This window comes from Acinonyx jubatus, chromosome C1 (assembly GCF_027475565.1).
Source record: "Acinonyx jubatus isolate Ajub_Pintada_27869175 chromosome C1, VMU_Ajub_asm_v1.0, whole genome shotgun sequence".
Taxonomy (NCBI): domain Eukaryota; kingdom Metazoa; phylum Chordata; class Mammalia; order Carnivora; family Felidae; genus Acinonyx; species Acinonyx jubatus.
Window position 1 is genome coordinate 183,246,308 of NC_069381.1, and position 26,865 is coordinate 183,273,172.

A 26,865-nucleotide genomic window follows, 5' to 3' on the forward strand; every position below is an offset into this window, starting at 1 on the left:
TGACTTTTTTAAATCTATCCTTAAATTACCCTAATATACATAAGTGCACTCAACTTCCAGGCCTGTTTTCTAGAGCCAGAGTCAGCAAACTTTATCTATAAAGGGCCAGCTAGTAAATATCTAAAGCTTTACAGTCTGCAAAGTCTCTGTGCAACTACTCAGCTCTACTGTTACGGCACGAAAGGCAGTGGGCCAGATTTGGCTTGTGGGGGTCGTAGTTTGCTAGTCTCTGGAGGCATTAGTTAACTATTCAGAGAAGACCACTCTGTCTTACTCTTTTGTGTGGCATTTTAGAGTAAACTCTTCCTCTGAGGCCTCTGTATGATACCTTCCATCTGAGTGACTCACACTAATTGACAAAGTGTAGCAGTGACCTCAAATTACCTCTCTCCTCCAGCTGCTCTGAGTACTTTTTTTTATTTCCTTAGTAAAATGAATACCACATGGGTCACGAGACATCTCGAGATTTATAACAGACTTTTTGACTGTTTCACTCCTCGAGATCTGAAAGTGTGGGGCCAGGAAAGTCAGCACCCAGAGAAGTTGTGTATCTTTTCTCTGCTTGTAATTCACATTTTGTTTTAAACTGATGGGTAAAGATCACTCCTGAATGAGCTCTACCAAGGAGTACTGCTGCTTAAAAGTCACCTCTTAACAAATGGCACATTTCCTCCAAACTGAAGACGAACAAATATAGATTAACCATTTTTTTACATGCTGTTGCTACAAAATTAGTAAACAGCAGCACTTGTTTTGTTATCTAACCTTTAATAAAATGATCGCAAAATAATTACATATATATTAACTTAAAAATAAAACAAAAGTAATTCTTTTTAATAGGCCATTAACATACATTTCTACCAAATGGAAAAACTTTACCTCTGTTCCAAGTTAGCCTGCAGCCCAGCCAACATGGTGATTTACTTGAATAACTCCCTTTTGTTTTCTGAGGGGGAAAAAGGGATGAATTTTAGGGATTTTGGCACTCTTAAAAAAAAAAATAGCGGATCACAGAATTGAAGAAGGCAGCTTACATGTTTTAAAAAATGCAGCTTTCCTATTGGTGGTGAAATCATGGACCCCAGGCATTAGAGAGACTTGCGAATGCAGTGCTGTTCACATGTAAACCTCAGTATCGCATTGTAAGGCACATCCAGATTTGGAAAATGTGGGACAAGTCTTCCAGAGAGTTCCAAAATGAATGCTGGTTCAGGGACAGATGTTAACTCACTTGGTACGCAGCGACATCGCACTTGTGGTCCTTTTGTCCTTACTCCGGGCCATCCAGTGCTCTCACCGAAGCATTCAGCAGGCATTGTGTGTAGTTTAGAAATAAAAAGAAACTCTCAGGTAAGAAATTCTGAACATTCGCTTTGCTGCCCAGCTTCAGGAGATGAATCCTGCCTGATCGGATTCCCCAAAGCCTGCCGGGATTCATGGGAATGGTGATTTTGGGGGACTGGGAAAAAGTACCTGCTTGCACGTGCTCAGTACCCAGCGGGCACACATCAGAATGAGATGAACCAAATGCTTGTCCTTCCCAGTCTGGCTGTGAAGAATACTTTTTCAGTGCAGTTATTGAAGAAAACCTTTAAGTAGCTAAATTATAATATCAAAGTGGGCATTTGGCCAGGACACAGTTACATAGGGCTAAATGACCATTATGTGGATCATTCTCTTTTCCCAGAAAGAATCGGGGATTTGAGAGGGCAGCAAAGATGACACGGTGATCCCACACTGTCTTAACAGAAAATAAATTTTGCAACATGAGTGTCTATGAAAAGTCACATCAGGAACTAACATGAAACAGCTGGTTTCCTTTCTATATGATTGGCCCCCTACCACAACTGGAAAATATTCGTCCTTTGGAATCATAGCTGCCAGATTTAATTGGTTTGTGTGCAAACTAGTCTAGTTTCTCATCACAAATTTGTGTGTGTGCGTGTCCAAGTTGATGGTGAAGGCTTAAAATGAACAATAAACATTAACTTCAAAAAACATCAAGGCAGGAGAATAATACTTGATAGCTGTGCCATATGCCGGGGGAGAAAGTATTCCAGAATAGAGCTGTAAAAATTGCTAGGTGCTATTGTCAATTTAACATCTAATTAAAAGCACTCCTAAAAGGAAATGGAAGATGGTAATGAGCCAGAGGGTAGAACGTGTGCTGGGGATGGGGTAACAGGGCCATAGGGAATGGAGGCTGGAAGGGACAATATTTTTAGGCTGCTTTGCTTCCATACAGGAAAGGGAAATCAAAGCATGATTCCTGTACAGTGTTCTTACACCTCATGTTTATTTTTTCCTGAAGTGGCGCCAAGTCGTACTTAAGCAGAATTTGGAGTAGGCCAGTTCCAGCCCTGGCCCCCCAGCCCTTGCCTTCCTCTTTCTTCGCCTGCTTTCTCTCCACTGTGAGTGTCCCCCCTCCCAGCAAAGACAGGTGAACCTCCTGCAGCTCCTCACAGGCCGGGGGCTCCTCCCCACACCACTGGCTACCAGATGAACTTGTAATGGGGTCCCCGTATCGCGTTCCTTTTTTCCATATTAACGGTTGAAACTCACTATTGTGTCACTGATAAGCTCATCCTTTTGATGACCATGGGTCCTCCTTCCCACAGTGACATATTTTTATGCTCACAAGTGTTAACCAGAGTCTCCTGAGACTCTTCTCCGTCAGCCGAAAGAATAACCCTATAAAAGTGAGAATTTCAGGCGGAAGAAAAAGCCATTCTGAGATTAAGTGTGTCTGCTTCCATCATCCCTCAAATTCCACTCCACAAAGGGGCTTCTCATCTGCTGTGGAAGCTTCGCTGGTAGCCGTGCAAGACCACACATAGACCACAGGGTGGTCAGCTGGGCGGCCCCGCATATGGACCAGATAGCATCACTGTGACATTTGAAACATCATGTCCTTTTTCCAAGGGCTCCCGAAGGGGAAATTGCCAGTGGAGACTTTAAGAACAAGCAATGCAACAATGTGCCGTATACTCCCAGTTTTCTGCTCCTTGGGTGCCCAAATAATGTAAAAATCTTGGCAGATACCACCTTGGAACTGCTTCAGTTTGAGTCCAAATAAGACCAATTTTCTTCCCTTGAAGGTTTACACGTAGCAGGATTCTTTCCTCCAGCAGTCCTGGGCTGGTTGTCCCCACCATCCCCCCCCCCCCCCCACCACACTCCCCACACTTTTAGCTGATTTTTGGTCAATATCTGGCTTCCCATTTAATGCTAAGAGCCTGGTTTCCCCAGGACGTTCTCTTTGTGAATAACCGAGCATTGACTGAAAGATCATGCTTGTAAATTAATATTTACTTCTCTCCATACCGAAGTATATGTGTGTACACTATAATTAAAAGCTCTGAGAGCACTGTGGTCACCCTTCGCCTAGGTGCCACCACCAGAGATGTGGATGCCACTGGTCTGACGGGGACTCTGGAATAGGCTGTTGCTGTTTTTTTTAAAGAACTGCGGGTGATTCTTCTGTGCCTCTGTGGTTGAAAACCACTGGTTGAGAGTCATACAGAGGGAGTGGTACATCTGGGGCTAGCGCACTATTCTCAGCTGGATGTGTTTGCCCCCCCAGGAGACCGTTGGCACGTCTGGAAATCATTTTGGCTGTCACAACTGCAGGAAGGGAGTGCTACTGGCATCTGGATACCCCTAAGTATCCTACAATGCACAGAACAGCCCTCCCCTCCCAGCACCCATAACAAAGAATTCTCTGTCCCAAGACATCAATAACACTGGGAAAGCCCAGGCAAGAGGAGAGTGAGAGGAAGAGTCCATCAGTCCTTCTACAGGCCCTGTTGTGGCTCCTTGAAGGAGGGACCGGGGTTCCTCCCCTTTGCTGCACCTCTGAGTATCTATCTGCCTCTCTCTCAGTTGCCTCCTAACCCACTGCTGGAAACCTGAGAGAGGAAATTTCCTTTCCAGTCATTTCCATACCCAAAAAAACATAACCATAGTGTCCTCTTCTTTTCAAGGAAATTTTAAATGTAAGCTTTCTAACTATACATTTTACAGGTTAAATTACATTTTTGTTTCCTTAAGACCAGAAAAAACAATTATGTTGAAGTGTAGAAAATTGAGGGCTTTGCTTTTTGTCTATTTTGCATTAGAGAATTCAATTCAGTCCTTAGGAGAGAATGGAAAAATTAAGAACCAAAGGTTGCAGCTAACAACAGGCAGTCCCTTTCATTAGCCATTCTGTCTCTACCTGAGTCTTTTTCTCATTTTGCAATAAAACCAATACCGCAGGGTGGGGGGTGGGGGAGCTCGAGGATTAGGATGAAGATCTGAGGTACATGAAGATAAATACAGTAGGGAATTGTTTCATTAAGTGTCTGTTTAAAGGATTATTATTTTTCTCTGGCTTCAGCCAGCCAGCAGTATTACTTGGTGCTCCTGGGCATACGTGGCCTGTGTCCAGCTACTGTAATGCCAGTGACATCCTCAAGTGTGCCAGCCCTTGAGCTATTTAAGCTGAATGAAAACAGGTCTCTTTGTGCCTTATGGTGCAGTTGTGGTTGAGCAAACACTTGGTGACTGTTTAATTAGGAGAATCATGGAAGTTGCGGCCGGCGCTACGTATACCTTGATGAGTGAGGGTAGGAAAAATATGTGTTAGGTGAGGCAGGTTCTCGAATCAGAACTGTACCACAGAACAGATGCTGTGACAACAAGCAGACTTGGTTTTTGAGTTCAGTCACATGGAAGATATTGACGTAAGCATGGATAAGGGGTAGAGACTCCATTTTAAAACCATGGCTGAAGTGGTACGCATTCCTCTTGCACCGCGGAGCTCAAGAGTTCTGGAAGAGCGTGTTGTCCTTTTCTCCAGGCCATTCAACAGGGGATGTTTGTAATAGGATTCCCTGTAGGAGAGCTGACGTTGGGAACCTTTTCAGCCATTGTGATGTAATGATTTACAGACTTTGCTTCCCTGTTAAAATACCAGCAATGTGTTAAATGATTGCTAGATTTTGCCAACTCCTTAGACGTGTAATGAAGACAAAGTCAGGAGTCTGCGTTGTGTTTTTTATGGTTTTTTAAAGAAATTTAATAAAAAAAAGTCTCTATGTCCTTTCTGCTTTAGAAATAAATATAATCTTCCCATTGATCAAAACCCATACCAACAAAGATTTTCTGACTAATCTCTTTCCTTCTCATCAGATGATTTTTCTAAGTGCCCACCTGCTTGCGACTTGTACAAAGAACTATACAACGGAAATTAAACAAGCCTGTTCCTCCTCCCCACACCCAATATTCGATGTTATGCCAGCATATTAAAAGAACTCACAGTATGGAGATAAACATACACCTGCAAAGGATATCAAGAGGCAATGATGGAAGAGGCTAATAAATATATTTATGCCTCAGGAGAGCCATATGTATGGTTTTTGTTGCTGTCCTAGCTGACAAATTGCCCAGAATGACTCCTTTTCCTTACTCTGCACCAGTCCAATAAACAGAAATAAGCTCCGGCATCCATTCTGAAATTGTGAAAAGGGTAAATACCATAAACCACGGAGAAACTCAAGGTTCTTGTGACATTGTGACTAAGGCAAGTCCCTGTGGTACACTGTATTTCAAATCTTGCCTCGTTTGTGAATATGTGTCATTCTAAATAGGTGTAGCTCACTCTTTGGAGGTGAAAGCTTCTTTTTTCCTATTTTCTCTCCTCCCCGAGGTTTTCCTCTACATTAGATGTTTCCCCAGGGCCACTGCAAGGACTGAGTGAATCAGTCGACATGAAGGAAGAGCAGGTTGATAAATTAAAAAAAAGTACCGGACTGGCCTTTTCAGTTGGGGATGGTCCCCAGGAAACCAGCATAAATAGCACCCTGTATTGATAGCCTTTCTGAGCTGCGTGTGTGATTACCTCCATTCGTTATGTTCGTCACACACTCGGCAGTGGAGGTCAGCTTCCCTTTCACCGCAGCCTTCTCTGTGAAATAACAGACCCACAATAAGAGCTGGAGGACAAGAACTTGATTGAGATTTCAGCTTGAAATCTGAAAAGATTTCTGAATCTTTTCAGCAAAGGAAGGCTACGAATCATACCCACCTAGAAACGTGCTCCCGAATACGGGGTTAGTTTTCACCACAGAATAGAAATTGAAAAAGGAATTAAGCAAATTGTTCTCTCTGTACAATCCCATATGGGAAGTATGTGGTTGTGTGTGTGTGTGTGTGTGTGTGTGTGTGTGTGTGTGTGTGTGTTTCACTCTATAGTATCATCTATTTTCACTAGGAAAATAAGACAAATTTGTTCATATATATTAGTATAAATATAAAATACAGTATAGTTTTCAAAGTGGGATATCCTAGATCACAACTTCAGAATGGATCTTAGAACTTATTTCTGTTTATTACACGGATATAGAATAAGACTATAATCTCTGAGGGTGAGACTAAGGAATCATTCTGGGCAATTTGTCACCTAGGACAGCAAGAAATCACAGAACAGGCTGTGCTTGAAGTCATGTAACAGAATTGCTTATATGTCAGTTACATTGTTCTTTCAGTGACTGTAAACTTTTGGTTCTTAGTAAGCCATATTATAACAAAAGTCACATTTTCCAAGGTTTATTAACCACGTAATTAGGAGGCATGGAGTATAGAGTTAAAATAGCATTTTAATCTCATCTCCACATATTCTAACCCTGAAGATGGTTGAGTTTCTTAACTTCTACTCAGCTACAAAATGGGGTACTACTGTCACTATCTAGAGGTTTTATGAAGATTCGTGTACAAGATTCATGTACAATGTATGCATTTCTCAGATTATTCTGGTAAATCTGTAGCCTGACCCATATAGGTTGGTTCTCTTCCCTTCCAGATAAGCATTTAGTAAATTTATTTCTCTCTGTACCAAGACGATGGGAAAAAGTGGTCCTTCTCCACTTTTCTGTTTAGCATGCAGTGGATCCCAGCTATGAGATATGGATATCTCAACACAAGTTTTTACTGTTCATTGCTTGATGAAGAGAGAAGTAAGGCAAAAGCCTTTTGACCCCTGATTCTGAATGGCCACCAGATCAACCCTCGTTCCCCCTTTCACACCTTGCCCTGCCTTCTCTCTGCTTTCTCTTCCCCTTTCTTCATTCACCCATCCAGTAGGGAGATGAATGTGTCGCAAGCTGGTGTTTCTCAAACTTTGGAACGCACAGGGGGCACCTGGGCCCCATTCCTAGCGGCTCTGCTTCTGTGGGTGCAGGTGGAGCCCAGGCATCTGCATCTAATGAGTGCAGTGGGTGCCAGTGTACCTGGTCTCAGGACCACACTTGAAGAAACACTGCTAGTAATACTGAGGGATAGAAGATGATGTCTTTACAAAAAAGGTCCAAAGTCTAATGAGAGTGTACAGAAGCAAGCTGTGTGATGCAGTGTGGCAAAAACTGTTGGGAAGCATGCATGGGGTAGGGTTTCTGGCTGGCAGGGAAAGGGTCCACCACAGAGGTAATGCTGGAGCTGGCACTTGAAGTAAGGCTAGGAATTTGCCAGACTGAGAAGGGAGAGAGGATTCCATGCAGAAGAAACAACACAAGGAACCACAAGCATGAGAGACCCCAGTGCACTCTCTGGGAGGAGCACATTCCCTGAGTCTCATTCCATTAATAAATGAACTATGAGCATATCCCTCTCGAACCAGAAAACTTATTTGTAAGTCACATATGTATGCCACTGTTTAATCTGTATACTAGAAATGAGGAAAGTCTACTTTCTAAAATGAAGAGTAAAGTATATGAAGCTTAACATTTCATTTGTTACCCCCACTTGGAAAGCCAGAAAACCACGGCAGGTGCTGGCATGTGAGGTTGGAGGTGCTGGGCAGTGAAGAGCATCAGGTGCCCAGGTCCCCTTCTCACGCAAGAGCCCATCGGGAGGCCAGGAGCCATCTCCACCAGGCTGGGGCCTTGGGCTGGATGTGGGCCAGCATTGCTGTGACTCCTTGTGCCATATCAGTCTCTTCCAGTTTCTGTTCCTCTTAGTTGTGTTCAGCAACACTGATGGCTTCTGCATAGATGCCTCCCCTCCCAACCCCCAAGATTGGAAAGAAATGCAACAGTGTTCTGAGTGGTTGACTCTATTTTGGGTATGAAACGAAGAGATATTTTGCCTCATTTTGTTTTATTTTGAAATGTGTTTTATTTTATCCTGCTTTCTATATTTTCCAGCTTTTTAAATGAGCATGTAAAATGAAATTAAAATGTGAAGAATGTTAACTCTGTTCCTTAAATGGCACCCTTGTGCTATAAGACAGTTAACATCCACAGATAAAAGTTTGCTTTTTGTTCCAGAGTTAGTATCATTTTTTTTAATAAGGGGGTGGGATTAAATGATAATTTTTACAGCTATAGAAACTGAAATACAGTTAAGTTACTTTCCCTGAATAGTGATCCCCAGGGAAAGAAACAAAACTGAGAAATAATTAGCAAAGGTGCGCCTGGTAGCGCACCTGGGTGGCTCAGTCGGTTAAGCGTCCGACTTCAGCTCAGGTCATGATCTCACGGTTCGTGAGTTCGAGCCACACTTTGGGCTCTGTGCTGACAGGTCAGAGCCTGGGGTCTGCTTCAGATTCTGTGTCTCCCTCTCTCTGTGCCCCTCCTCCACCTGCACTCTATGTCTCTCTCAAAAATAAATAAACATTAAAAAATTATATTAAAGGGGTGCCTGGGTGGCTCAGTCAGTTAAGCATCCGACTTTGGCTCAGGTTGTGATCTCACGGTTTGTGAGTTTGAGCCCCGCATCAGGTTCTGTGCTGACAGCTCAGAGCCTGGAGCCTGCTTCGGATTCTGTGTCTCCTTCTTTCTCTGCCCCTCTCCCACTTGTGCTCTGTCTCTCTCTGTGTCTCAAAAATAAACAAATGTAAAAATAAAAAGGGGGCGCCTGGGTGGCTCAGTCAGTTAAGTGTCCAGCTGCAGCTTAAGTCATGATTTCGTGGTTTGTAAGTTCAAGCCCCACGTCAGGCTCTGTGCTGACAGCTCTGTCTCCCTCTCTCTTCCCCTCCACCACTCACCTCTGTCTCTCTCTCTCTCTCTCTCTCTCTCTCTCTCTCTCTCTCATAAATAAACATTAAAAATTTTTAAGAAATAATTAGTAAAGATAAATTATATTATTAAATGAAATCATATGTAAAATTCTAAATGGAGGTATATAAGGAGTGTAGATTTTTCAGCTGAACGTGGGGTATTGCAGAATTTGTACAATTTATAGGATTTTGCAACTCTGATATCATTTTTAAAATTCCGAGAAGAAAAAGAATCCCTGTGTTTTTTTTTCCAATTAGCTATTTGCTTTTTGAGGAACCCTGGATTTTATAAGTATTAGAAGTCATTCCTTATGCTAAAATCTGCACGTGTCTCATTCCACAAGTGCACCTCACACAGTGTGATGAAATATTCATTGACTGTGATTTAAATCATTGTAGGATCCCAATATAAAATACAAAACTAAGAGATATTAACATTAACAGATAATATTACCTCTGATAAAAGAAACAGAACTAAAATGAGTTCAGCCTGATTGGCAAACTGAGTGCAGTTACTGCATTCATTGACAGCCAGAGGGATTTTAACTGCTTTATATTTTAAGTGTGATTCATGCTCAGAGGCACCATGCGCTGCTTTATTTCCCTGATAGTCCCAATGACTAAGCAGCTTTCCAGAGGGCTGTCTCAGCTTACTCTACATGCTGTAGACATGTATGTTGGGTTTTGTTATGTTTGCCAAATAAAAGTGTGGGATTCAGGAAGTCTTTAGAAAGATCAGTTTGTCACCATGGCTGCATTCAGAAAAGAAGAATCCCAGTTTTCAAAAAGAATGCCACTTGTTGTAAAATCTAAACGTAAAAAGGTACCGAGTAGAATGTGACAGACCCCAGGATCCCTGTACAACTAAAGAATGCAACATAACCAACTACTTAGTACTGAACCTGGAGTGTAAGCGGCCACAGTGGGCAAGGAGTAGGGTGGGGGAGACATTTCTGGGGTAGACTTTAGAGGACGTGATCACGTGGGAAGAGAAGGAAAAGGAGTTACAGAAACTGGGTGAGTGATGATACCAGTGACCAGCCTCCAGGGCACAGGAGAGGGGACAAGATGGGGATATAGGGCAGGAAACATAATCTTCCCTCTACTCTTTTTGTTCTCGGCCAAGACCCCTGTAATAAAAGATTAATAAGAGAAAAACAAACAAGTTTGTTAACATGTGCACCTCATGTATACAGAGGAGATACCCAGGAGGAAGCAAGGAGCTCCCACGGTGGCTTAGAATTCAGAACTAAATACCATGCTAACAGGGAAAGGGGAGAGGGGGATATAGGCCTTTCAGGGGAGAGTAAGTGATTCTTAGAAAAGATGAGTGGGCCCTTAGAAGAACAGATGGAAGGTATGATCATTTGTGACAAAGTGTGTCTGAGTGTGGTGTTGACTTCTAGGCTTCTCTCCCGAGACAGGAGTCAGCAATCTTACCTGGTTGGCAAAACTCCCCAGGAGGGGATTTATGACAACTGAGTTCCTTTGGAGGCTCCGCCTTCAGGCAGATGAGGGGAGTTCAGAGACAACATCTCCCTGCACCGGCTGTTTTTCAAGTGCCTGCAGCTCACAATCATCAGTACATCAAAGTGCCATATTTGGGGGTGGGGGGCATACTCTGCTACCCTTCAGGAATCAGAACAGAGGAGGAACAGGGAGTTGGCAGCATACAAGGTCATGGGTGCTGTTTGCAGGCACCTGTTGTAAGTGGTAGAGGTGCCAGTCCTCCGACCCTAGGAAGCCACACATAGTCTCACGGCATTTGTGGCTACCAAGCCAGGACAGGAGCTCTGTTGACAACAGCAATAGTTGAGAAATGGGTGAGCTGAAACCCTGGGTCCAAGAATTCCTGCTAGTACTTGGGGAGTTGGACTGGAAATGGTACCCATGGTAACAGTGTAGCGCACCTTAAATGTTTAATAAAGGTGGCACCTGGTGGGCACAGTCCTCTGACCCAGGAGAGGGGAAGTCACGGGCAGGACAGGCAGCCTCTTCCATCAGCGCTAGCTCCGCAGCTGAAGGCCCACGTGGCAGCCACCAGGCACTATGAGGCTGCCGGGAGCTCAGCTGGCATTCCTCTGGGCATTCACAGTTCCTACTCCTGATGCAGTAGGAAGGGGCACAGCCCACAGTGGCGGGGGGGAGGGTGATTTTACATTACTCTTTCTCTTCAGTGAAAGAGAGAAATTCTTTATATACAAAGTCTGGCTTTCTGACTTTATCACTCATTTGCCCACTTTATGCCCTTTGGTACAGGCCAGAAAGGTTGAAACATCACCTTCTTTCCCTCCAGCAGTTCCCACATTCCCGTTCTCTGTACTGGGCGGGGGGGGGGGGGGGGGGGGGGGGAGGGGGGGGGACAGGAGGCTCTTCTGCAGGATTCTCATCCTGCCCCTCCGCTCCGCCCGCTTTATTCTGCTTGGCAGCTTAGGAGGTAAGCACTTCATCCACAAGAAGGTCCTGAAGCCAGATAGTCAGGGATCAGATGGTCTGGGCAGTTTCTCTCACCACAGCCTCCCTGAGGCAAACTCATGGCGATGAGCTGTGGTCTAGTTTTAACTCTTTAACATGGAGTCTGGCTGCCATTGCAGATTGATGTCTTGAAATTCCCTTTGAGATCCTGCTTTCATTCCCCCATACCCACCAGCAGGTTCTGCTCTCCAGCTTATCAGCCACTGACAGTCCTGTGGCTGCCTCCCCATCACAGCATCTTTATTGACGAAGAGCACTGGACTCAACGTGGTGCACCCAGCTTCCAAAGGAAGCCGTTTCATCACTCGGTGTCTTAGCCTCTGGATTTAGAGAAGAGCCTTTCACAGAGCAGAAAATAATAAATCTCTTCTTGCTGAAGTGCCTCTCTGATTCTTTTTATTATTGTTATTATAAGTCCTCTACAGAAAAGAATCAAGACAGTGGAAACATTTTTATAAAATGACACTTTATCTCTGTGATTAACTATATAATAAACCATAAAGGCTTTGCCATGGTAATCTCCTCCTTACACCTTATTGCTTTAATAATAAAAGCTTTTTTATGGCAACAGAATAAAATTTTACTATCCAGACAGTTTAGATAAAATGAGAAGATGTGTTTTTGGAAAGATAAAGGGCACATCTGAAACATGTGAGGTCAGCATAGGTTTTATGTGAGCTCAGTTTATGTAAAACATGTTCAATGTGTCTTAAGTCTGGTGCCCTCCAGAGGACTTTATCCAACCGTTTAAAGAACCTTTAGTGGTCAGTGAAAGGCTGAAGAGTTCTGTATTTCTGTCAAGTACAGAGGATTACAGTTCCAAAGCAAAAATGTTCAAAACCAGATGATTAGTGGGGGAAAGCACAAATTTCAATAATTTATTACCACCCGAATTTGCATACAGAATCATCAACTACCTGTTTTGATTCTGAGCCAAACCCTGTGTGGTTTGGTGATTATCATTGCACTTTTATTCATAAGCTTATGTCTCAAATGATTAGATTCCATCAGTGACAAAAATTATATAAATTTTTGCTTAAACATGATTTATATGCAAGCACTACAGTATACCAATTAAAAAGTTTCATTATTGCTATCCCACAGGAAAAAAATGAATATGTTGTCTTCCCATTTATCACTATAGAGCAGTTTCTCTTTTTTTAATGTTTCAAGTTTTTATTTAAATTCTATTTAGTTAACATATACTGTAATATGACTTTCAGGAGTAGAATTTAGTGATTCATCGCTTACATACAATACCCAGTGCTCAGCACAACAAATGCCCTTCTTAATGCCCATCCCCCCACCCACCTTTCCTCCAGTAACTCTCGGTTTGTTCTCTATAGTTAAAAGTCTCTTATGGTTTGCTTCCCTCTTTTTTTTTTCTTTCCCCCCGTGTTCATCTGTTTTGTTTCTTAAATTCCACATATGAGTGAAAGCATATGGTGTTTAGCTTTCTCTTATTTTGCTTAGCATAATCCTCTGTCTCCCTCCACATCACTGCAAATGGTAAGATTCTTTTAATGGCTGAGTAATATGCCAGTGTGTGTGTGTGTGTGTGTGTGCACGCACGCACCACATCCTCTTAATCCATTCATCAGTCGATGGACATCTGGGCTATTTCCATAATTTGGCTATTATTACTATTGAGCAGTTTCTTGTCAAGCAACCCACAGTTGTCTAAGACCATAAAGTAGAAGTTTTTTAAACTCAGAGCTTCCCTGAAAAAGTGATAATTTTAGTGGAGACCTGAAGGAAGACTCACAGTTAATGAGGTGAAGAAAGGCAGGGTCGGAGAGGAGGGTTGTCTTCCAAAAGACGGAAGGGCATGTGCCAAGGCCCTGTGGTGAGAAGAGAACGGAGTTCATACGTTCTGGGATTTCATGAAGCTTAAACAAGGTCATTCCAGTAAAGTGTTAGTGCTCTACTTGTTGTGCCTGCCACACAGTAAGCACTAAGGATGTGTCAGTTATGATCAGCTCTCCTTTTAAGGCAACTCAGGGCTGACGTCTTGTCTCCACAGGTATACCTAAAAAGCAAACATGTGCCCTTTCTGTTCCTCAGTAGGAATGTGGTCTGTGACACTGCCTTTGGTTTCTCTGTGACTCTTCAACTCTCTGATGTCATTTCTCTCAAGACCCTCCCTCCTGCCCTGCATATCTGGTATTCCAGATTACCTGCGTATCTGGTACTACTCTCTGTCCTTACCGGCCTGCAGTGTTTCTCATCAGGTGCACCCAGTGTATGTATCTGTCCTAGGACCTCTAAGAAGATCAGTAGGACTCATGTAGGGCACTGATGAAAGTGCTCATGAAGCTGGATGTAACCTCAGGTCCTGAGGGCATTTGGAATTTTTTAGACACAGTCTTTCATACCCTTCCTTCGATCTGGTTCTCAGCTTGATGTAATGCTGGCTCCTCACTGTCTGACAGCCTGCTAGGGAACAGACTGGCCTTTACTATGAAATCCTCTTCACCCTCTGTATCTACTTCCCTTCCACAATCCTGCTGCCTTGGAAGTGAAAGCCAAAGAAACCCTCAGGTGTATCTTACTGAGATTCTTGAGGGAGGTTTGGAGGGAGCTGCTTCAGTCTGGCACCTAATCCTGGTTTGCATTCAGTTCATGGGTTCTGAGCAGGGTCCTGACTCAGCAGAGATTCCTGGCTTGCCTTTCTGCACATGAGGTTTGAAAGCAGTCATACGTAGCAATGCTTGAATTACTAAGACGCTTGAGGACAATCTTTTTTTGAAATACCCAGAGGAATGGAAGCATGGTTTGATGCCAACCTCACAGCTTTATCACACCCTCAAGTGGGCATTAATCAGATTAACAATTTATTGTGAAAACCTTCATTCCTCCTGTTGGGCCCCAGAAGGCCCAAACTAACCACTGTATGAATATCCAGCTTTGTTATGCGTTAAACCTGGGGATATGTGTTATACCCAAAATGTCCATCTCGTAAACCCTCTGGGCACATAATTATGTTAACAAACTTAATCAATAAGAATTTACCATGATCTTGTAGCTAGTAAAGAAATTAGCAAAGGCCCGTTCCTCCACCATTCTCTCCTCCCAACACGCACACACAGGCTGTAGGGTTCCCGGGTCTTGGCCTTGTTCTGGGACTGAATGCGTGGGAGGACTGTGGGACCTTCCCGGGCACTCCCCGTGCTGTGCTCCTCCCCCACCCATGGGAAGGCTAAGGACACCCACTCTTGTATTGGGTGCATGTATGTCCTTTAGTTATGTGTACCTTGTGTGCCCTCAGATCCCACAGACTCTAATTAGGACATTGGTTTCGGGTGGAGGAATTTCTTCTTGCCGTCATTTTCTTCCCTGACCGTCTGCTTTTTGCTTTTCCCCAGTAAATTTGGCAGGTCCTCTCCCCTTCCTCTCAGCTTTCCCCAAAAGACTGTAGGCTCCACAGGGATGGCAGGGGGCTTCATCCACAGCAGCATTCCCTGCCTCAACACCCTCGCTGGCACATGGCAGGCACTCAGCAAATACTTGTGCAGTGTGTGTGGTTTCTAGTGCTCTTTGTGGCACATTCCTGCACTGCCGTCCCAAACCTGTGCAATCCTGCTACACTCCATTGCTTAAGAGAATGGAGCACAAGCTACCTGCAGGGCTCACATGACCTGTAGCCCATCCTTCAGCTGGAGTGTCCCTGCTCCTAAGTTCCTAAGAAGTGGTCCTGGACTCCTATTCATGTCCAGTGGAAGTCAAAAGCCCTCTCTAAGATTTGTGCCAGTTCCGGGGTTGAGGGTGGGCTCCACATTCTCATCCTCAGTCTGCCTTCCCGTCTGTTCAGCATCAAATTGACCCAAACGTGGAACCCAGCCACCTCCTCAGCTGACCATGTGTGTGTTCACTTGCGCACATTCAGACCGGCTGCACCAAGCACAGTGAAGATCGGGCAGTCCCCAGGGAGGCTCATATCACAGTCCTCACAGTGCACACCTTAGACTTCTGGCTCCCGGAAGTTCTTTTGCCCATCCCACTACTGGTGATTTCTCCCAGGGCCTTCACTCTGTACAATTCCCAGCCTTCTTGATGACTCTTCTCCCTCTCTCTTCTGCCTCTCTTTCTGTAGGGGCTAGAAATTCAAAACATTTTCTTAGGCAGAGTAGCTTAATCGCATTGTAATTGGGGCTCCTGAGTCCAGATTTCTAGGTTCTCCTCTTATCTCCCTAATAGCTCATCCATTAGCCTTCTTTTCCCTAAACTAATACAGAACAGCCCTCTCTGAGAGGGTTGTTAAAAACAAAAACAACAAATTGCTTGGCCTGTATTGGCTACATGTGAACTTGACAGAGAAGCTAAATATACCTTATAATCACAGGAGCATAAGCCTGTTTGCCTAACTCAGCATTTCATATGATTAATAAACGCTGGTTTATGAATAGATGGCCTTTGGAAAGAAATTCAAGAAGCTAGTGATGGTAATAGTGGAGACCTCCAAGGAAGGGAACTGAATAAGCTGGGACAGAGACAGGATAAAGACTTCCTTCTTTTGTATTCCCTGTATTTAAAGCACATTGACATCATACTTATTTAATGTCAATAAATAAGGTACAAGTATCCTGATGTGCTGGCTACACCAAAGTGATCATATCCAGTGACCTTAAGCCATATGCTTCATGGGGATAGTTGATATCCATACTTGATGGATTAGGCTTAGAGCCCAGCTCTGGAGAATGTGCCATTCACTCTACACGTCAGTTCTTTCCATGAGGATTTCCTGGTTGGAAAGAGCTGAGCTTCTCGGCATACTGTCCTTGCTCTCCAGGTGTTCAGGTTACATCATCTGGATGAAGAGCCCCAGAACTCCTATAGATATATCCCTTCTTACCTTGACAGAGATTACAAAATATTACTCTTAAGAGGAAATAAATTTTCAAATCACTTTAAATTTTAAAAGTACACCCGATGGGGAAAAAAGTACATCTGTTGAAACAGATAATAATTATGGAGATAACTGCAGTGTATTAAAGCATGTTAATTATGAGTTCATAATCAAACTATACAAACAAGCAAAAAAAAAAACCTCATGGTTACTTTGGGGGATGCTAAGGAACCAACTATCGTTTTGAAAACTGATACACCAGCATTTACCCTGCCTTACCTACTTAAAAGGCATGATAACCCAAATAGCTGATAAGAGAAAGTTTCTCTTTGTGAAAGTCTTCCAGTAAATAAATGAAGGAGTGATAGAATTTGAATATCCCCTTTTTAAAACCCTATTGATCTAGGCAACGATCATCAATGGCTGATATAAAAATGGAGATGTCCTTTGTATTTCCTATCAACTTGTTGTGAGATGGAGGAATCCAAATACATTCAGGTTTGGTTTTTTTTTTTCAAGAGGAATATTTATAACTGTGTTGTGTCATTATGTGTCTGCCAGTAGAAGCAGATAACAAGGTATTCTTCTCAGAAGAAAAAACAAATCTGAATCTAATCAAATTTCTGTATCTCATCACAAATTCATAGGAAAATTAAAAGAATGGGTTAAATACCCATGGAGATGTAGTCAGCAAAATTCAGACTGTGGATAGTGTAGCAGGACAAACAACCTGGTGTATTCAACAAATGAGTTGCAAAGAAGAAAAAAAAGAGATGGGAGGGAATCTATAGATTAAAACAGATTTAATAGACAATCAGCCAATTGCAGTGCTCGGAACTTATTTAGATCCTGGTCAAACTGTTAAAAAATCTGTATAGGACAATTAGGGAGATTTGAACACTGAGTAGATATCTGATAACATTAAATTATTGTTAATATTTTTAGATATTATGGTAATACTATGGTTATAGTCCCAAAAAGTCCTTATCTTTTTGAGATATGTATTGAAATATTTATGATGGAAATGAAAATTTAAGAACATCTCACATCTATGCTTATATATACATAAGGATATATCCTTATGGAAGGATATGCTGTTGACTCTTGAACAATGCGGGGGGGGGCGGGGGTTGGGGTGCTCCCCCCATGCATAATCAAAAGACTGCATGTAACTTTTGACTCCCTGAAAATTTAACTTTCAGCCAACCATTGACCAGAGGCCTTACCAATAACATAAAGGGTCAATTAACACATATTTTGTATGTTGTATGTATCGTATACTGTGTTCTTACAATAAAGTAAGCTAGAGAAGAGAAAATGTTATTAAGAAAATCATAAGGCAAATACATTTATGGTAATGTACTGTATTCCCCCCCCCTCAAAAAAATCCACATATAAGTGCACCTACATAGTTCAAACCCATGTTGTTCAAGAATCAACTGTATAAAGGAAGTCTCACATGTGTTGCTGTTGTGAGGGGAACTGGGAGTCAGGATGGAAGAGAAACAAACTTCTAGAGAGATAATTATTTACTTTATGCAGGTAATACTTTTTTCAAAGAACTAACCAAAAAATAATACAGTGGGGTGGGGAGGGGGAAGTAATTTGAAGTTGAAATGCTTCTTTGGGGGAATGATAAGGCATAGACTCTTTGAACATGTGGATGGGTAGACCCAGATGATATTTCCCAAAGTAGGTCCCAAGACCATCTCAATCAGAGATGGGCTCACCTCCCTGCCTCCCAGCCAGAATCTGGAGGAGCCATGCACAGAGACATTTGAGAACTACCGCCCTTGATAACCTGAATGGCAGCTTTTCAAATACTCATTACATTGTTGTGGAACTTTGGAATTCATAGGGCAAAAATACTCCCAAATTTAAATTCAAAGCAGCACAATTCTGAAAGTCTGAAAAGGCTTTTTTTTTTTTTTTTTTAGATTTGCTGACAATGATTTAATCAGCAGATGTCACTATGAAATACTTGAGAGCATCCCTTCCGTGTTGCCTCATTTTTGGAAAAGGCAGAGTGTGCTGCTGGCATTGTAACATAGAAATATTTATGATAATTTTGTCTTTTGTTTAATGAAAATAATTTTTCTTTTGCTTCCAGCGCTTATTAAAAGTTTATCTTTGATTAAGCATTCTTTGCTTTTGTTTTTGTTTCCCTCCCCCTTCCCCCCCAGCATCATTGACAAAGAAGTTTCATTAATGGCAGAAATGGATAAAGTTAAAGAAGAAGCCAGTAAGTAGACACATGGTTGTTTGGTCAGGAGCCTCCCAGTCAGAAGCAATCCGTAGGTCAACTGACACTGATGTGGATTCTGAGTGGGGTCCTAAAACTCACACTGATTAATGAGCTCTGTAACCTTAGGCAAGTCACTTAGCCCCTGGAAACCTCAGGAACCTCATGTGGAACAAAGTCAGAGGAGTAGCACCACTGAGCGCACAGCAGAATAAGGCACTTGGCAAATAATAGCTGTTAGCTATTTAAAATTTTGTGCGTATAAAGGACTACTGATAGTTTTAATCAGGTTTAACATGACATTGAATTTAAAATTAAATTTTAAAACGTAAGTTTTTAGGCTTTCACAACTCACACATCTTTTTTTTTTTTTCTTAGTGTTTATTTTTGAGAGAGAGAGACAGAAGGCAAGTGGGGGAGGGGCAGAGAAAGAGACGGAGACACAGAATCCAAAGCGGGGTCCAGGCTCTGAGCTGTCACAGGGTTCTGACTCAGGGCTGGAACCCACCAACCATGAGATCATGACCTGAGCCAGTCAGACGCTCAACCAACTGGGCCACCCAGACACCCCAGCAATTCACACATGTTGCTATGTTACTTATACAGTCCTTTTCACTTGTCCTTTCTTAGGTTCAACTAACACAAGTTTAACAAACTAAATTCCCCTAAAAAAATTTAGTCCATTTGAAGTTTACTTAAATTCCCTCAAACATTTTGAAGTACATTTATAAATTTAATCCATCTGATTTTTTTCAAGCACTTCAGATGCCTGACAAGGCAAACTCACAAACCTAAGAGCAACATATTCCAAGCTTTTAAGCAGCTCTTATAAGATTAATAATTCAAACTTAGAATTATACTAAATGAAGTTTTCTTAAAACCCTCCCGCTTCTGTTTACAAACTTAGTCAAATCGGCTGACACCTGCCAGATTAACACCTCAAAAGAAAATCAATTATGTGTTTTAAATCAAAATCACAAATGGGGATGGTTTAATGTAATAATGTAACTGTTTAAACAATAAACAGATGATCTTGATCATTGCAAAACTCCTAAATTTAACACAAAATATCAGTATACCTTCGGTTTGATTTGTTTTATCTTTATACTTGTTTCTAATTCTGAATTTTCCACTGTTGTAAGGTAACTCAACAGCTAGTAGGACAGGACTATCTCAAATAGGCTGAGGTTCATGGGCTGGAACTTTTAACTGAGACAAGATGGCTCAGTCAGATTCAACACCAAGCCGCAAGTAGAGTTGCCAAGCCCTTTTTAATTATCGAATTCAGCCTGAAGTTGTTAATGGGAGTGCTAAAACCGTATTTTTCAGCTGGGATTTAGTTTTATAGTTCTTATCTCCTGGGCATTTAAAGTTTTTCATGCTTACCCAAATTTTATCTTGTTAATTGAATGAATGGCAGTCTGTACCCCAACCTGGTTTCAGCTAAATTCCTTCCCCTTTGACGGCAATGCCTTTCTTTTTATCAGAATGAAGGATCAGAACAGATTCTTCATTCTTTTTGTATTTTTCTTGCCTGGCCCTTGGTCATAATTCAGTAGTCACTTTTTATGGAAAATAGCTATCAGTGTGTTTGTTACACAGTCTTTTAAAAATAATCTTAAGTAATATGTTAGAATCTAAAATGCAGCAAGTTTTACTAAATAAAACTAAATGTGATCCAGGGTTCAGCTGTGGAATATTTAGGTAGTTATGCAATCCCTTTGATTGTGAAATTATTTTACTCTTATGAAATCTGTTGATTTCTTCAGTAAAAGTTGATTACCACATGATTTGGGATTTTCCCTGTTTCTCAGGTATAGCTTATTTTTTCTTTTAAGTTTCATGTGCTATTGATAAAAATATTCACAGCCAGCACAGACACAAATGTTTCTCTAGTACCAAAATGCAAAGTTACTAGCACGTCACTTTCTAACAGGTTAACGAAAGACCACAGATTTCACATGTTCATTCTATCTCCTTGAGACAATAATATTAGGTGCCAAGACCTGTGGGATTTGGAGTATCTCAGGAGAGCATCCTTGTTTTTCAAGTTCATTCAATCAATAAACATGTACTATGTGCTTTGTATGTGTTATGTACTGTCAGAAACTGTGTTAAGCAGCAAACAGTAAACTTTGAGACCTGCACATAAAGAGTTTCAGCCTACCTGAAATGGCAAGACGGTTGGCAGGGTTTGCCTAACTTCAGTAATTGATGCCATGGCTCTGGTTTTAGAACTTCCCAGAATGTGGGGAAGCCATTTTGCATGCATTGGAGGCAAGCAGAACTGAGTTCAAATCCAGGTTCCACCTGTTTATTGGCTGTGTGACCTTGTACCATTTTGTTAACTTCTCAGAGTCCAAGGTTACTTATCAGAAAAGGGGGAATAAGAACAGTATGTATCTCAAATTGTTATTGTAAAGATAAAATGAGAAATATATGCCAGGCACTTAGCACAGTGCCTGACACAGTACAAAAAGGGAAAAGCACTTACTGGTAAAGAAGTTTGTCCAGCCTTCTCATGTGACAGCCAGAAAATGGAAGCCAAAGGGGTTATGCAGCATCTCTCAGGTGACATGCCTGTGTCAACTATATGTCTTCTCCACAGGCACAAGGAACCACTGAATTTCCCTCCACTAAGAACTGAACTGTCTTTACAACCACCATCTTGAGCTTGCTCATCTATGATCTCAAGTACTTTCCATATTTTCTATTTGCTGCACATGTTATAAATCTTATTTCCTCAATTATGACATAAGCCCCTCTATCTGTCATGGCATCTAACACAGTGCTGAAAAGACTGTAGGTACTTCATAATATTTGTTAAATGAATTACTGTAATTAGTTAGTGTAGGCTGTCGGATCCAATATTAGTAACTGCAAAAAGAGGACGTATATTCTAGATGACTATATCTCACTTTATTAATCACATTTGAGGTTAGCATCTTTTAATGTATGATACTGAACATGTCACGTCAGTGATGTCATTTAGCTCCACAACAGCCTTACAAGGTATATATGATCATGACATTTACAGATGAAGAAACAAAGCATATTGCAGTGCTGTGGTCTCAGACTTTGAGTGAAATTTTTTTGAAATTTGTTTGAGGGTAATTTTGTTGAAGGCCAAAATAGGTGTGTTCTTGGGATATCAAATTGATTGCCGATCTGCGAAGAAAACATTACTTTATATTAACAGAAACACAGATATATTATGAGGTAAAAATGCAAGATTCCCAACAATAAAAAGGGTTCCAAAGAATCTTTGTGCTTGAAAGCTTTGTGCCTATTTCAAGTCCACCCTCTGCTAAGGAATATTATTTGAGAAGCCCTAAAATTTTCCATGGTTCAAGCAACAAGAGCAAGCTTCCAATGTGTTGCAAAAACTTGAAGGAATTTATAAATCCTATTGAGAAAATGGATTTCAGCATACCAGATACTGTTTATAAAAGCACCTAAATAATATTAATGAAGTCATGAATGCAGTGAAAATTAAAGCTTTATGAAACTGTCTCCCTCTACAGATTTCCAAAAGGATGGTGCTTGCAAAATATAACTTATTATTCTATTTTAAATTTGGGGATCAATGAATCTTAGGATCTGATCTGGCTTTGTTTTTGCTTTTTGTTTCTGTGGTTGATGTTTTTGAGGTGAAAATGTTGGTGTCCCCACAGAATTCTGGCTTTAGATCTCAAGTTTTAAGCCTTTTTCATAATGAAATGCTTTGAAATGTTAATGAGACTATATGTAAAACTCATCCCAACATTTGCTGATGCAAAATATTCATTTCCATGCACATTTGCATGAGGGTAAACTCAGAGTTTATTGGTGATCTTGCACCTGCATTCCTATTTTAGGGCCCATTTATATCTATTTCTACAAAATCTTTTGTGTGAAGGCCCAAGTTTTTCTCAAAAAGTACAATTATCCCTAATTGTCACCGGTCCCACAAATGATCCATGAAGAAAAGTCAGATCTGTTTAATTGTGTAGTCATGGTCTGCTGACCCCTTCACTATCTGCTCATCAAGTCTAGGCCTTCAGAATTTTTTATCTTTGCAAGAGCAAAATACTTTGTTTCATCTTCCCGCTCGAGAATCGTCTTTTCATACTCCAGACTTTAGTCCCATTCCTGTGGTGAATTATAATGGCAGACAAATAAATAATCAGCCAAAGGTATAAGTGCTGAATATAAGTGGCCCTTCTAGAAAAGGAACTTCTCTCCTTCTTTGCATATTCCTTTTGAATAATGGATTGATTCATTCATTCAGTCCTCCATTCAGCAAACATACATAGTGGGCACCCACTTTGTACCAGGTCCGAGTCGGCATGGACATAACCGTAAAGTGCAGCCTCTGCCATGATTGGAGACGCCTACAGGGGCCAGGCTGGTAACCTTAATGAGCAGGGCAGAGGGTGACCATGGCATGCTGGGCGCCATGCTCCATCTATAACGGGCAACAACAATTCAGGGGTAGCCAACGGTTGCCACATGGCAATGCTGGCCAACTTTGGCCAGAAATGCCAATATTTTAAGGGAAGCCAGAAATCCAGGTTCCAAATGGAATCTCCTAATTTTCAAATGTGGACAATTAATTTGTAAAAGTAATGTGTGGACCAAATAAAACACAGGTACACTATGGCCCGAAGTGTTAGTAGGCCACCTTTTTGTGACCTCTGGTCTGACTGGGTAACTGGGACATCATTCAGTAGTACATCATCTGTGTTCAGATGGAAATTCTTTTCACAGCCATCGTAGGGACACATTTTACACTAGCTCCTCTGTATTTTGAAAGACTACAGGCACAGATCAGCCTCTGCTCAGCTACATGGTATTGTAAATGGGAAGCAGGGGGAGTCCTGGTAAAAAATCAAAGCATGATTAGAGTAGTTTGGCAAACAATTAGGCTTTATGAGTTACAGATTACTTATTTTATTGACTTCTCAACATTGGTATCAGCATAGAAAGACAATGTTTCTCTGTTTGTGGAATAGTTTGTAGTTTGCAGGAGATCTTAACTCTTGATTGCTTCTGAACTTTTTTGGGAGTTTTTAAAGTGACTTTTTGACATTTATAAATTAAGAACTCTTACAATCAGAAATCGTATTGTTTGGCTCCGCAGGTGTGCTATAAATCTGGTCTAATAAAGCAGTTGGCCTTTGTTCAACCAAGAAGTAATGTGAATCCAACATGGATATCATCTTAGTTGAATGGACTTCTTTTTTCTTGTAACTCAAAATGCTTGTCCAAAAGAAATGAAGGCAATTCATATGTGACTTAAATTCAAGAACTTCAAGTTATCTATTGGAAGATGAAATTTCATATTTAAATCTCACCCTATGTGTTTGTATGCATTGCTTTTGAGCTCTGTGATCTTTTGAGAAACACATACATGCACACACACACAAACACACGTTCACCTGTGGACTACTACGTTTACTTGAACCTTTAGGTCATCTGACAGATGTGTGAAATATGGCACCAGAAAACTCCCTGGTGTCTTCGCTGCATGTGCAGATGCTAAAGAGTATACACAAATCCAGTTCAAGCAGGCTTTTACTTAACCTTGAAATTTTTCCATGGGGGACACTTAAAACAAAGACAAGACACTCTCTGGTCTGGAACTTCTCTCTGACTGCAAAAATGAAAACAGATCTGCAGAGTATCAAAAGCAGACGCATTTTTTAGCTCACATAAAGCCAGTAAAGTAAAACTTCTATGTCGTATTCCAATAATAAACCTAGTTGCTCTAAAGGAGTGTTAAAGGTCTGATAATGTTAGAATTTAATAGTGGACACAAAGAATGGTTTTTGTTTAGTGGACTCCTTTTCTTTGCAATACCATTCAGATAGGATTTTACTAAGTGTCTTTTTCTTGGTGATAGTTGTTCTGAGTAATGCACAAATTTGAAAGTCCAAATTAAGTAAGTGAGATCAGACGCCAGTGAAGAAAACAAAGAAGGCTGTGGGTGTACAGTGAATCAGAAGGGACCGTGTTTGATTTGGGGATTGGCAGATAAGGACGTACAGAAATGGGTGATTGGTCATGAGCACCAGGAGCAAACCCACCTCGATGACCAACTCAGAAAACATAGTCATGGTCCAACAGAGTGATCAGTGTGTTGAGAGAGAACTGATACCAAGAAATTAGGTCACTTAATATGTTTAGGTCTCTGGCCCTAACGTAGTATTCTTTCTTATTTGGCAGTGGAAATCCTGACTGCTCGTCAGAAGAAAGCAGAGGAACTAAAGAGACTGACAGATCTAGCCAGTCAGATGGCAGAGATGCAGCTGGCTGAACTCAGGGCAGAAATTAAGGTCAGTTCTAAAATATCCCAGCCTGAACTCTGAGCCAGAGATCTGATCCCCATTATGTTTGTTTTGCATCCATAGAGTGCTGCTCTCTGAGGACCTAACATCATATACCCAGCTCTCTCTCACAGTGTTGAACTAGAGCATTCAGAAGGGCGAAGAACCAACTTAATCACTGTATTTAAGTATGCTATGGTTTGAAGGGATATATTATTACAGAGAAGTACGAGCTATTTTCTTAGGCAGTGGAGACTGACCCAAATAAAATCTATTCAACCATGAATTATAGCTGGAATGGGGGGTATTATTTTCACCATATGTAATTTAGGTGTATGTATATAAACACACGTGTGAGTACACAGTGAGTATGAACTGAGTGTAACAGTAAGGATTCTAAATCACACACAATATACAGAGACTTCTTTTCTGTATCCTTTTCTAGCTCACTTGCCCTTTTATTGAGAATACCACCACAAATATGTATTTATTGGATTTCTACAGTTGCAAGCAATAGAAGCTGACCCTGGCTAACCTCAAGAACAAGTGGAATTTGAAAGAATATGAGTGCAGCTCACCAAAGTGTGATCTGAAGACTCCAGGCTACACTTAGGCAGAAACCCAGGCAGCCACCTGGGTAATACAGGCAGCAGTAATTACCAGACACTCTTCAGGGCACCATTAGAGTGCGTGACCTTCAGATGTCATCACCCTTTGTGCCACCCCACCCGATTCGCAACCCAAAGAAAGAGATTCTGATTGGCCCCCACTTGGATCACATACACCATTTGGCCAAGGGATGCCTTGATTGACAGACCTGCCAACACTGCGGATCTCTGAAACTGCACTGGGGTACAGTAACCAGAAAAAAATGGTTACCAGAAAGGCGAAAACAAGTATCTATAACAAACCAGGAAATTACAATTTATACATTTTCCCTTCTCCTCTTCTCTTTCCCCAGTATACTAAACATACACACACGTATACATGCACTTGGCTTCTAACCACCTTCTAGAGTCTCGAGTACCTTGAGGACTCAGCTGCTACTAGGTTTTACATAGGATTGTCTGCTTATCCAGGCAAAACCTGGTCGGGCATGGTGGAAAGTGGCAAGTGACTTTTGAGTCCCTTCTGCCCTGGTGAAGCATGAAGGGGAGCCCTGTGAGGATAAGGACTTCCTCCAAGGGTCCTGTGAAGTCCTAGTGGCCTTTCCTTCCTCATCTGCTCTTCTGGTGGTTGTTGCTTGCAACCAGTCAATTGCAACTTCCTCCTAACTAGTCTCTCTCCCTCTGCTGTCTCCCTCCAGCCTGGTCATCCACCCTAAGACCAGAGTTACACCCCAGAGCAGATCAGTTTGGTCCACCCTTCCCATCAGAATAAAATCCATAACTGGACTCCAGTATATATATTCCAACTTTGAGCTCTCATCCCTTGTTAGAACATCAGGTGAAGAATATGAAGTTGCCAGTTTCCTAGTCTATTGAAATTTACTTATTTTCCAAGTTTCATTTCTGCCTACCAAAATCCCACTCATCATAAAATGGTTAATGGCACAGGCTTTGGAGTCAAACAGTCCAGCTCCTGTGACCTTGGGTAAACTACTTTTCTCTTAGATTCCTAGAACCTTGATTCCCCTTATATAAAATAGAGATAATAATAGTACTGACTTTGTAATAATGTGATCAGATGAAAATGAGATTATCTGTTAAGAATTTGGCCCATGTCTGGTAAGTGATCGGTAATTTTTTTTAATGTTCCAGCACAAATGCTCCCCCTTACATAACTCTTTCTCTGTTCCCCTCTGTAGGAAATAATTCTTCCTCTTTTATATTCTTAAAGCACCTTCCACATTCTACCTTATATTATGTTTAGTGGTATCTGTTTCCCTTGCCATGTGGTAAACTCCCTGGCAAATTCAGGAGGGACTGAGTCATAGTTATTTCTGTATTTCTCACTCTGA

The 26,865-nt window shown here is 41.6% G+C and overlaps 1 protein-coding gene across 10 annotated transcripts in view; it reads left to right on the plus strand.

Annotated features, from left to right (window-relative positions):
- Nucleotides 1-26,865, plus strand: part of SPATS2L (spermatogenesis associated serine rich 2 like) — a 165,486-nt gene that overhangs the window by 131,345 nt on the left and 7,276 nt on the right. For all 10 annotated transcript variants that reach the window (XM_053215532.1, XM_015077968.2, XM_053215535.1 and 7 more), the window contains 2 exons: nucleotides 18,539-18,597; nucleotides 24,805-24,914. In XM_053215532.1, the coding sequence (XP_053071507.1) occupies nucleotides 18,539-18,597; nucleotides 24,805-24,914 (169 nt within the window). The remainder of the gene's footprint in view (nucleotides 1-18,538; nucleotides 18,598-24,804; nucleotides 24,915-26,865) is intronic.